The sequence below is a fragment of the Lactuca serriola genome, chromosome 8, assembly GCF_051521515.1.
Source record: "Lactuca serriola cultivar US96UC23 chromosome 8, Lser_US96UC23_V15, whole genome shotgun sequence".
NCBI classification, from domain to species: domain Eukaryota; kingdom Viridiplantae; phylum Streptophyta; class Magnoliopsida; order Asterales; family Asteraceae; genus Lactuca; species Lactuca serriola.
The window spans coordinates 300971703-300984582 of record NC_136415.1 but is presented as its reverse complement, the minus strand read 5'-3'; the positions used below and the strand labels follow the sequence as shown (position 1 = coordinate 300984582).

At 37.8% G+C, this 12880-nt stretch overlaps 2 protein-coding genes across 2 annotated transcripts; one reads left to right on the top strand and one right to left on the bottom strand.

Annotated features, from left to right (window-relative positions):
* The first annotated feature begins 3789 nt into the window (after positions 1–3789).
* Positions 3790–6191, top strand: LOC145066033 (U-box domain-containing protein 19-like). The gene has a single exon (XM_079013185.1). It carries the CDS (start codon positions 3972–3974, stop codon positions 6030–6032), a length of 2061 nt encoding a protein of 686 aa, XP_078869311.1. The 5' UTR covers positions 3790–3971; the 3' UTR covers positions 6033–6191.
* Positions 6192–6363: 172 nt separating this feature from the next.
* LOC145066034 (putative serine/threonine-protein kinase PBL22) lies at positions 6364–9217 on the bottom strand. Its single transcript, XM_079013186.1, has 5 exons — positions 8464–9217; positions 8164–8391; positions 7556–7890; positions 7098–7358; positions 6364–7025 (listed from the first exon to the last, which is right to left on the bottom strand). The coding sequence occupies exons 1-5, from the start codon at positions 9131–9133 to the stop codon at positions 6795–6797; spliced, it is 1725 nt and encodes a 574-aa protein (XP_078869312.1). The 5' UTR covers positions 9134–9217; the 3' UTR covers positions 6364–6794.
* Between the last annotated feature and the right edge of the window lie 3663 nt (positions 9218–12880).

The following is a 12880-nucleotide window of genomic DNA, read 5'->3' as shown; positions in this document are numbered from 1 at the left end:
CCCCAAATTAGGGTTTTATGCCAATAGGGTTTTCCAAATCCTAATTAGGGTTTCCTACCCAATCTTAGCCCATTAATCAATTGGTTGGGCTTTTAGGTCACTTTGGGCCTCATTGGGCCCACTAGGGTTTCTTTGGTCCCATTAGTTTTTCATTGGTCCCACATTGACCAAACATCCCCCAAACGAGGTCCAAACGCAATCAAAACACACCGCCACCCGACACGGTGGCCGGTGGCGGCAACCACCACCTCATAGTGGTGGTTCATGCTTTTCTATTATTATTCCAATTACATATTACAATGATACACACACACTATCCCAAAATAAACACCTAATAATTTCACAACCAACCACCATGAGGCGGCAGACGGTGGTCAGAGATGGCAGCCACCACCTCATAGTGGTGGTACTAGCGGTTCTTGATTCCCCACCCACAAACTACACACCCTACAACAGGAACAAACACCCACCAACTTTATTTCTTGCAAACGGATCCAACCACTCTCCTGGTGGCGGTTGGCGACGACATTCATCGGTAATAGCAAACCATAGCGACCTTGACGGCGACAACCACCATGGCTGACGGCCATGGTGGTTTTCGTGACTCCATGTGGACAGAACCCATGATAGCAACATTCCCCCTTGCGAGCCACGAACACAGCCATCATTTCACGGTGGCATGTGGCAGGCGGTACCCGGAGGTCACAGAATGAGACAGCCACTCGGAGTGGTGGTCTTCCTTGGCTTCGTACGACGTGAAACAACATCCAACAGACAGCCACCCCCGCAACGACTCATGACAGTTGGAGGGAAGAAACGATTGAGCGGCCTACATCGTTGGTGGATCAAGTGGCGGCGGCCGAGAGGAGTCCTCATGAACATGACGACTAAAACGCAAGCGAGATTTATTCCCGATGTTAGGATGGACCGGATGTTGGTGCTCCGGTGGTTGGGGCTTCGACTGATCAGAGAGACAAGGGAGAGTCGGGGTGGTGACGGTGGCTGGAGCCTACACCATTAGAGTTAGGGTTACCGGTTGTAACTGATATATACCACCCTCCACGAAACTTGGCCCCATTATACCACATTCAGTCCCTCCTTCTTCCTTTTCTTTCAAATTAATCCATATTTTACACTTTTAACCTTGCATCCTTAAACTCTTCACAATTCAAGTCCAAAATGTTACCGATCAGCCCTTCATCCACAAATCTTTCCAACACAAGTCCAAAATTTACTCTTTAGCCCCTGACTTCTAAAGTCCTTTGCAAAATAAATCCCATGATTGCACTTTAATCCTCAGAACTTCAATTCTTATTATTTGGCTTCCCGAAACCATCACTTTAGTAATTTATTAATTAATTTTGGGCAATAAATAATATAAAATAATAATAAAAATTATTACTCGGGTTTCGGGTTTATTATTTAGTTATTTTATTTTAAACGAGATGTTACAACCATGGCCAAATCAAACTACAAATTAAACAAGTTTTGATCTTCAATTCAACTTACAAAATGCAAATTAAAGTGTTTCCAAAGTGCTAAGAAGTGGTATGATCTCCTAAAATCGCCCTCTTGAAGTCCCAAGTCGAAGTTTTGTCTAAATGTGCCAGGAAACAAAGATAAATCGGAAGTTACAATATCAAAATCCATCAGATAGCGTTACACGGCCCGTGTAACGTATGTATTGCTGTTACACGGATGTGTAATGGCTCCCTTGTGCTGAATTACATGCAAAACACGACCGCGTAATGTATGCCTTGCCAAAGCGCGGGCCGTGTAATGCAGTACAAAATAGCCATTTCTTGATTTTCTCAATTTCTTCAATTTAGCTCCGAAAATTCCTAAACTTCACAGATAGCTTTCCCTTGAACATCCTAAGCATGCTCCAATCTTCAAATTACCCTGAAACATCCAAAAAAATTGGTGAAGTGTAGATAGATCCTCGATAATGTCCCTAAATGCAAAATGTATGAAAATTACACTAAAAATGCAATGCAATGCTATGAATAAACATGAAATTAACCTATGAAAAGGTGCAATTTATGCACCTAACAGATCTACAAGCTATACCACGTTCAAGACCAAGAATCACTCTAAAAGGAACTAGGGTTTTAGGGACGTAAATGTCCAATCGACATAAGAGTGCTTAAATAGGGTTCAAGGACCAAAAATTTGGGTTTTGACTTAAGCCATATACGCCCCGCGTACGTGGTGCATGTCTACGTCCATGCCACCCTAGTACGCTAAGCGTACACATATGTACGCTCAACGTACGTAGGGACTTCCTTTGTAACAATAAATTCATTCAAAGGATTAAAAGGTAAATACCTGCATTCCGAATGTCACACTGATTCTTTTTACTTATTCATAGTTTTTTTTCGAAAAGAAGAACCAAATTGATAGTTTGCCATTTTCTAAAATACATGTAAACTAAAACTAAGAGGTTGTTTGGCAGTATCATAATTTTTAAGATGTCTGAATTTCTAAGAGGTCTGAATTTATAATATCTGTATTTTGAACAAACACTAATGTAAGTTTTTTTTTAATAGTAAAGACCCTTTTATTCAATAGTAGAGACCCTTTTATTGAGCAAGCTCATTATTTTTAATGTAAGAAAATAAAGTTATTTAACAACATATGATAGAACTCAAAAACATAACCTCCTAGTTGTAACCAAGATTACCTAAATCCTAGAACTAGATACTTTAGATTGTAGATTTACTCATACGAGCTTAAACTTGCATTGTTGAATTAAGAAATTACTATAAATAATACTTGTAGTTTGTGTATGACATCATTAAACCAACAAAGTTTGTACACTTTAAGATTTATGAGCCATCAAATAACACAAAAGATCATCCACATATTGTGCAGAAAAATAGTTTTTTAGGTACACAACCAACCACCAGCGTTTGATGATAATCGAGTTTTAGGGCTCCGATTTCATAAAAATTCCAGAATAATCGATTTTTAAGGCAAAAAAAAAACAAACATTACCTAGATCCATTCCATAATAATTTGATTTCATAACCATATCAAGGCAGACGGAGGCGTACCGACCAAGGAACAAGGGTGGGGACCGACATTGTCGAGGGTGGCACTGCCAAAGCTTAGCGTCAGAGGTCGCAGCTAGGCGAGGCGACGATGCTATGCGTGGTCGGTGATGGGAAGAGGTGGTTGGAGTTGGTAGGAGGTGGGAGGAGAACGAAGATGATCTAGTGAAGCCATGAAGGTAGGGGTGTTTTTTATGGATGTATGCGTGCACACGAAGGCAAAAAAAGGGGAACGACGTTTTTTGTATTTTATTATTATTATTTTTTTGTATTTTATTATTATTATTTTTTTATTGAGATAGACATCCAAATTTGAAAGTTTAAAAGGTTTATAAAAGATTTTTAAAGGATTAAAACTCTTTTATTAATATGCAACAAAATATTCTTAATTTTAGGTACCAAAAAACCTCAATCTAGAGCAAATGCATCCATGGTCGATACAATCTCTATGAGAATTATAGGGGCTTAATGTGTGAATATCCATAATAGAGGCTCGGTTTCATAACATATTGTGTCGGCTACCCAATCACGTACCTTCAATTCTTGCATTGAAATTTTGAAACCTCGAAGTACCCACGAAGCCGCCATTTTTTGTCTCCCATACAACTTCACGTGGTTGGAGTCTTCAACGTATTAGATCTACTTCGTGGATGATCAATAACCCTCTCAAATCTCACCACGTGTCCACTCCACAAACTTCGAACACACCCGATCTATATATACCCATGTAGTTGAACGTATTCTACACACCACAACAGAAAACAGAGTTTCAAAGCCCTTTTCGTTCTAATCCAAAACAGTAAAACCCCACATTTCCCTCAAATCTTCTTGTAAATCCTGCAAAACCCAAACTTTGATTTGTTAATCGTTAGCTTATCGTTGTTTTTACATTGTTTTTGGTTTTCTTCAACGATTAACATGTGTGATGCATATACTCGCCGGATTTTAACTTCTCCGGCGATTCGTCCATCCGAAAAAGCGTCTCCGGCGACCCTTCTTTCCTCTCTGATTACCCTTTCTGATACCATATGTTCATACAAATCAAAACCCTTTTACTCCAATGCTCGAAATGCGAAGGATTCCCTTCTTCTTGTCGGGAATATCCTCGTATTCCTCGAAGATATCCGACGAGATCAAACCGGTCTGTCAGGCGCGATGATTCTTTCACTGTCGGAGCTCCATTACGTGTTCCAGAAGCTCCGGTTCTTGTTGGAAGACTGCACAAAATCTGACGCCCGGATGTGGATGCTAACCCGATCCGAAAAGGTATCCAATCAGTTTCGGGCCATTTTTCGATCCATTACTGTAGTTCTTGACGTGCTGCCATTAGATTCAATTCATGTCTCATTTGAATTGAAAGAACTAATGGGTTTGGTAAAAAATCAAGCCTTGAGTTCAAAGCTTGGGTTCCGACCTGAAGATCAAAGAGTCTTGGAGCATTTGACATCCATTTTGGACCAGTTGGAGCATCAAATGGTTCCGGATCGTTACAATCTGAAACGGGTTCTTGATTATTTGGGTATTTCGAGCTGGACTGAATGCAACAAAGAAATCAAGTTCTTGGATTCGGAAATTGGGTCGGAAAGATCCACCACCAAGAAATCGGATCTTGGTATCCTCAGTAGTTTGATGGGGCTCATGATTTACAGCCGTTGCACGGTTTTCACCACCGTCGACATAGAGAGATTCACGGTTTCCGGCGACACTCACGAAAGCACTTCCAGTCATTTGAATAAATCATTGAACGTTGATGATTTCCGATGTCCGATTTCTCTAGAGATCATGTCAGATCCGGTGACTTTAACAACCGGGCACACATACGATCGATCATCCATTGAGAAATGGTTCCGGTCAGGCAATTTAACCTGCCCAAAAACCGGCGAGAAGGTAAATAGTAGCAATTTGGTTTCAAATTTGTGTATAAGAAGTATCATCAAGCAATATTGTCACGAAAATGGGATTCCGGTGACCGAGTCCGTTGATAGCAACCGCAATCGGGACACTACTAATACAGACACCGGCGGCAGTGTGGCGGCAGAGGCGGCCATAAAGATGGCGGTTGAATATTTGATCGATCGCTTAGTGTTTGGCACAAATGAGGTTAAACACAAAGCTACTTACGAGATCCGAATGCTTAGTAAAACAAGCGTTTTTAATCGGGCTTGTTTGGTTGAATCCGGTGTGGTTCCGAGTTTATTGGATTTGCTATGTGTTAAGAACCCTAAGATTCAAGAAAACGCGATTGCGGCGTTATTGAATCTCTCAAAGTACTCAAAAACAAAGAAAGTACTTGTCGAAAATGGAGGGTTAGAACTAATTCTTGAGGTTGCACAAAACGGGTTAAGAATGGAAGCCCGACAACACGCCGCAGGTACTTTGTTTTATCTTGCTTCGGTAGACGAGTATCGGGACATCATCGGGAAAATCCCGAGATCGATTCCAGTTCTAATGGAATTAGTCCAAGAAGGTACGAATCGATGCAAAAAAAATGCACTGGTGGCGATTTTCGGGCTACTGATGTACCCCGAAAATCATTGGAAAGCGCTAGCAGCGGGAATAGTCCCGCTGCTAGTTGATCTATTAAGATCTCCGTGTCAACACGAAGATCTGTTAATAGATTCTCTTGCGATTTTAGCCACTTTGGCTGAAAAATCCGATGGGACAATGGCGATTTTGAGTTGTGGAGCTCTTCATGTTATCCTTGATGTTGTAGCTTCTACATCATCAAGGGCAGCAAGAGAGCATTGTGTTACATTGTTGCTTGCAATGTGCACAAATGGTGGGGGAGACGTGGTTCACGTTTTAGTATCGAACTCGGCTCTAATGGGACCTTTATATTCCCTCCTCACCAGTGGTTCTCGTGCTAGCAAGAAAGCGAGTTCGTTGATCAGAATTTTACATGAATTCAACGAAAAGAATGCTTCTTCGGGCACTAGACGTCCTATTCGCTTCCAAGAACAGTTTGTAGATGTTTGGTAGTTTGTACATGCTGTACATTTCGTGACATTAACTTGGTTTTTTAAAGAGCTAATGTCACATATATAGCTTCTGTTATTTTTTTGTATGAAGCTATAATGAATATTTCACGATTGTATTTATCTTTTTCTTTATATGAATAGGACAAGCACATTTTACGTACCTTGTGTAAGATGTCATTTTTTTTCTGATCTAATAGAATTAATATTAACATTTTTAATGCAATTAGCCAAGTGGCAGATCCAACAAATTTCTTCCGAAGCCATGGAACATGTATACTGGTTATGTAAAAAGTAAAAAGAAAACAGTACGCGTTATATTTGAATCATTGAATGGACATATATACAACAATTCTTACTTTTCATAATACTGTGGCTATGACATTGATATAAATATCAATTTAAATTAAACAACAAATGAACAAATACAGAAAATAATGGAAATGAACTTCATTTGGGCCATTCAAGTCTCGAAGCTACAACCTTAACCTTAATCTTAACCTTATTCACATGAGTTGCTAACCAAATACATGTAGATCCTCCGAAACTACATATATTACTTAATGTATAAATAATGACTTAATAGAGAAAGCCATGGATACAAGACTTTTCTGATTAAATCTATCTTTTTACAATTTTTCCATCACAAATTCTTTCCTTTCATTTTGTAATCGTCTCATATTCTTAAATATCGTTTAGAAATCATTTCCCTGATAACACTTAATGGGAAAAGATAAATAGGGCCTAAGCATATGACCTTTTCAATCTAGACAGTGTCCGAGGAAAATGAAGGTGTAAGTGACCGATCTCGTATCGAAATGTCAAGAGCCTTTTCAACTCCTGCGACCACTTGTTCCATCGATGGCCTTTGTTGCTTCATCCCTATACATGAAACCGCTAGATTGATCATACACTCAAAAGCTTTAAATGAGTAATCCCCATTAAGTTTCGGATCGGCAAACTCCGTCATACTCCCATCCCTTGTTAGCATCTTGGCCTAATCAACATTAAAACTGAAATTTAACCATAATCGTTATAACGAATCTAAAATGTTGGGGAGGAATCTTACCATCTTCCCAAGTGGCATTGGCCTTTGTAAGTCTATGTTGATCACTCGTTGCCCCGAAAGAAGTTGTAAAAGCACTATCCCGAAACTATAAACATCACCAGATGGATTCACCCGACTATTCTTTTGATATTCGGGATCCACGTAACCAAATGTTCCCCTCACTTCCGAGCTAACGTGAGATAGACCCGTATCGATGATTTTTGACAAACCAAAGTCCGCTAACTTCGCTTGAAAGTTCACGTTCAAGAGGATATTTGTTGGCTGAAAATTATTTTTAATATAAAAACATTAGACTTGTTGGATGTGTACAAAGTCCTTGATTTTCTTTCCAATATAGACTTCAAAGAGAGATGTGAGAATTCAACATATATACAGATATAGACATGACCATGTCAAGTTGATGTATGAATCCAACAAGAATCATCATAAAAACTAAAAACCAAAAGCAAAACGCTTACTTTTATATCGCGATGAACTATGCATCCTCCGGGATATGTATGAAGAAACCATAGCCCTCGAGCGCAATCAATCGCAATGTGAAGACGTTGGATCCATGTGAGAACTTTATCTTTACTAAATAGCCATTCTGAAAGATTTCCCCAATGACAAAGCTCATAAACAAGAAAACACTCGCCTTCGCCCTCGCAATGGTCGAGCAATCTTACGAGGTTTGGATGTCTTACGTGTGACAAACTCGTGATTTCCCGCACAAACGTTTCCATTTCTCCATCGTTCACAATGTGCTTTATCGCAACATTTTGACCATTCACAAGTACGCCTTTGTACACTTTCCCTTCACAAATGAACACCTCTCCAATTAAAAAATTGCAAACTTACAGATAGAAAACTTTTAATGTATTTGATGTGCATGAGACCGAGACCAACATCAACATGACAAAAGTTGCACAAAAAAGTTTTAATTATGTGTGAAAGGACTCAATTTCTATCTCTTATGCTGAAAAAACGTTAATGACATCCTCATTATCGAAAACAACATTTTATAATATCATGTCACGTGTAACAAAAGCAACCTAAATATTGATGAATCATACAGTAAAATTCTTACCCGCGTTTCCTTCACCGATGAAGTTTGATGCTTTGAGATCATTGGTAGCCGCATAAACATCCCTAACTGTTAACTTCGTGCTTACTTCTTTTGGAAATGGTGACCTTATGACAGACATATCCACTTTGCCCATTGGCAACTTTCCGGCGACTGACCTTCTAAACCAAATCCACAATGCCATGATTATGATCATGATCCCGATCAGACCTCCCACCAGAATTACGACAACTGAAAATTTCAAGAAATTATCCGATGATTAGTGTGAATTTTACACTTGAATACGTGTTCTAGATAACTCACCAGTGGTCCTCTTTTTCTTGTGTTTATGATTATCATCTTCAAGATTCTGGGATTGATCTAATCGAAAACTTATTTGATGCTGGCCAAGACACTGATAAACGGCTTGAACCCATTTGAAATCAGAGATCTTTCGACTCACCATCGAAACAAGCACAGCGAATCTACAAATTTCAGTCTCTTCCACACTACTGTTCGTAGTCAAAGCACCAATCTTTTTCCATCTTTCTAAACAAGAACTGCAGTCGTTTCTTGATTCCAATACCTCACAATCTTGATCTAGACTGGATAAAGAGCTCTCGAGCTTGTTATCAACATCAGTCAACGTGAAATCCGAGCAGCTTCCCGAACCGGAGGTTAGCTTTTCAACACCGCAGCTCAAAAGATTTCTTCCGTTGCTACCTTCCAACGATGATCGACAAGTTTGTTGTTGTATCAAATTCAAGAAAATCGATCCAGTTTGATTCGTGTGTTTTGATAATGCGGATAGATAGTCTTCAAAAGCTGATTCGCAACAATCGGTGCTGAAAAATCCGTCCCAATTAGCAGTTTTGCAGTCCGAAGAAAGTTGAACGTCAAGAACACATTCATCTGTGAGGTTTTTAGCTAAAACATGAGTGAAGAACACGAAAAGGAACAAAATGGGGATCGTTTTTGTATGAGAAAGTGTCATTGAACTAAGATTTTTGTGCAGAAATTATGGAAACGAAAGTATTTATGATTTTTGGTAGATTATATGTTCAGTGTTCTTCCAGATTTCGAGAATAGAAAGAATAGAATAAGAAACTACACCAAACTTACGCTAAAACACAAATACTGTGTTCATTTTTAGTAAGAATTAATATTTTAATGAAAAATCAAAATATTTAATTTCCTAAAGCCAATTGCCGGCCCTTCCAATTTGAAGAAGTCTGATTAAGGAATTAACAATTTTTATTTAAAAACTTACGTCTTTATCGTATCTGTGATTATGTTACAAAGTAATTACTATGCATATTTAAATACCGAAAAAAAATCGAAGTACGATAGAATCAACAATTTTAAATGACTAGTGATTATTTATGCTCAAATTATAAGTAAAAAGGTTATAATTATTTCTCGTTCCAAAAAAAATAAAAAACAAGAAAAAGTTACTTGCTGTACTTAATTTTTTTTGAATAGTTCATAGATGATATCGGGTATGTGGCCGGTTAGAAGACACACCTAGCAATTAATCTTTGTCTAGTCATTTTTTCTAGACAAAGAGTGAATATGTAAAAAATGAGAGATTTTTAACAATTTGAAAAAGTTGTATTTTAATACAAGCTATTTGATGAAATATTGATGTTATATTAATCATATTAACCTATTTTTTATGATATTATTAGTATTTACCAACTTTTTTTTATAATATTAGTTATATTTAATTTTTTTAAATTTAATAGATTTATCATAACTCATGTGTAAGTGTAAGAAACTGCCGAATACAATTATAAAAAACTCATTCGTTTGTCCTTAAGTAAATTATTATTAGTAATTTTTTTTTATAATACCAGTCAACAATAAATATGTAAAAAATATATTATATTAAAATAAATGCTATTAATATTTCTTTATAGGCCTTATAAGTCCACCACTTAAGTCAGACAAGAAAAGGACGTTGATTTTATAAAATAGAAGTATTTACATTAAGATGGTGTGAGTTCGTACTTGTGTCATATAGCGCTCCAATATCTTTTTAGCATATAGGACAAATATATAAGAACAAGGGTATACAATGATATTGTTCTCTTCTTCACCCATAAAGCATAATTCGTTTTCACTTCGAAAGTGAAACATAATAATTCGTTAATTTTACGATCCTTGGTAATTGTTTGATCTTTTGTATTGTTTCATGTCACGTAGATTGTATTTGTCGTCATATTGGTAATAATTGAACTACGAAGGTTCTCAAACAAAACCAACTAAAAGAAGAAAAAACAAATCCATGTGGTTTGATTGGATATGCATTTAGAATTTGTAACTCAGATTGTTATGATAGTTTAATTTGTTGTGTTTTTCGTTCTTAATATTATTTAAATTTGTTGCCAACCCTTGGTAAAAATATAATTTTACCATTGATATTACATTTACTATTAATTTTAATTGTGAGTTAGCCATAAGAGGAAGTATAATATCTGAATATGATAAGTTAGCAAAGTTGAAAGCCTGAATTGATGTTGGACTAAACCGAGATGTATGCAAATGTAGGGCCATCAAATCCCTCAATATGAATTTGTTGAGGTCCCTTTCCTCTTTTGTAGCATTTTGAATTACCTTACACTACCAGAAACGCGAGTATTAGCAGCGACAGGCCAAAAAGGTCGTCGCGGTTGCCTCGCTGCAAATGCTCCATATGTCGTCGCCAATACCTGTCTCCCCTAATATCCATCGTTGCCACTAAAGCCTTGTCTCCACTAATACACACCCGTCACCACTAAAGGTGTCGCCGCTAATTGTATTTATCATTTTTTTTTTGTAGTATTTAACATTAAAATCAGAAAAAACATTATAACAAGTATAAAAACTGCTACCAAACATTATTTTGCAAAAAAAAAAAATAGTTCAAAACATTAACCACTTAATAATATATATGACATCCGATCCAAAATATTAAATCCAAACATCCGATCCAAAATACTCACCCAAACATAGTGCAACATATCCAAAATAGTAGTCTAAAATACTAACCAAAACAAAACATTTCATTAATCCTAAAAGTAGCTACTCGTCCTCATCACTCCACTCGTTTCCTTCGTTTTATTTCGTGGCGACAATGATTGAAACTACTCTTTCAGTGCCGCACTAAATTTTTGATCTTTTAGCATTGTTTTGCAGCATGTCCAACCACAAAGAAACAAAATATATTATCAACATATCATAATAACATTCTACTTTACAAATTAAGGTCATGATGATTATATCATCCTTTTTTTCCATTATAGCATTGTTCTTTCCAAGTACATTTTTTTTTCATTTTTCCATTATAACATTGTACTATACTAAACTAACAATTACCAAACTACAAAATACCAACATATCAAATTATAACCAAACTACATCCTACACACATTTCATATACATTATAGCATTGTACTTTTTTTTTTTTTTTTCATTTTTCCATTATAGCATTGTACTATACTGAACTAACAATTACCAAACTAAAAAATATCAACATATCAAACTATAACCAAACTACATCCTACAAACGACATTGTTCGTCTTCCTGCACTTGCCGCAGTGGTCATGGCCATGCTGTCCTCTCGATCGCGAATCAAAAACCTTGGGCTTCTTTCCTGTGCCCTCCGACACGTGAACCTAAACCAAATTCCTCTTCCTCACATACTCCAGATCAATCTTCTGCTCATCATGTCCTCTAATTTCTTGTAGCTAGACATGCTCACAAACTCCTGTATCTCATCCTTCAACATATCATGGTACCTGACCTTCTTCATCTCCTCGTCCTATACATACTGCAAAACCAACAAATCCCTCTCTCGGAACATGGCAATAATCTTTGTCACTGACATAATAGTCTGACGGAGGTCTTGAAACTCTCTTGCCAGCTGTTGGACCTTGATTACTGGTGTAAAATCCGCTCTGAACCTCATTACAAAGTCGACCCAAGTCATCGCCTCAACCACCTCTCTTCCCAAGGCATAACCTACCTTCCCCCCCACCAATCACGTGCTTTGTCATTCAGAAGACAGGATACCAGTTTGACCTTCGCCCCTTCAGGACAGAGGCTGGATCAGAAGGCATTCTCGATGTCCGCCAACCACCTTCTGCTAGCAATGGGGTCTTTCTTCTCAAAAAATTCTGGAAGCCCATATGCACGAAGCTCTCAAAAAGTAAAAGAGCATGCACCCACCATAGCCACCATCTCAGTATAGAAGGCGTTGAGATGCTCATCTATCAACTCCGTAATGCCCTCCTTAATCAAATTAAAAATCACAGGAGTCTGCTCCATAATGTTGCAGGTAATCTCAGACAAAATGAACTCTCGCATCAGATCATCCAAGGGTCCGAGTCCAGAGCCCGAACCCGATCCCTCACCAGAACCTAAACCGCCTCGAGTGACCACCAAAAACACTAGAATAATCTCACACTTAGCGAGTTCCTTAGCATGTTTGTGACTCCCCCTTGACTCAAGTACGAATTATGTACTTTCAATAGTACGGGCCCAATACTACCTTCCACACCTATTCGTACTTTCCTCAAGAGTCGTCCCGACAAGTAACACCCATACCCAACATTCTACATTCCTGCTAAATAATGCATCTGCTAAGCTAACTTGCTTCCTAGGTTCTCCTAGGGTTCCCGTCCCGCCATTCTCCGCCATTAGCTGTAGAAGAAACTCCCACTAACACCTACCAACTACCTTACAAATATAATTACATGT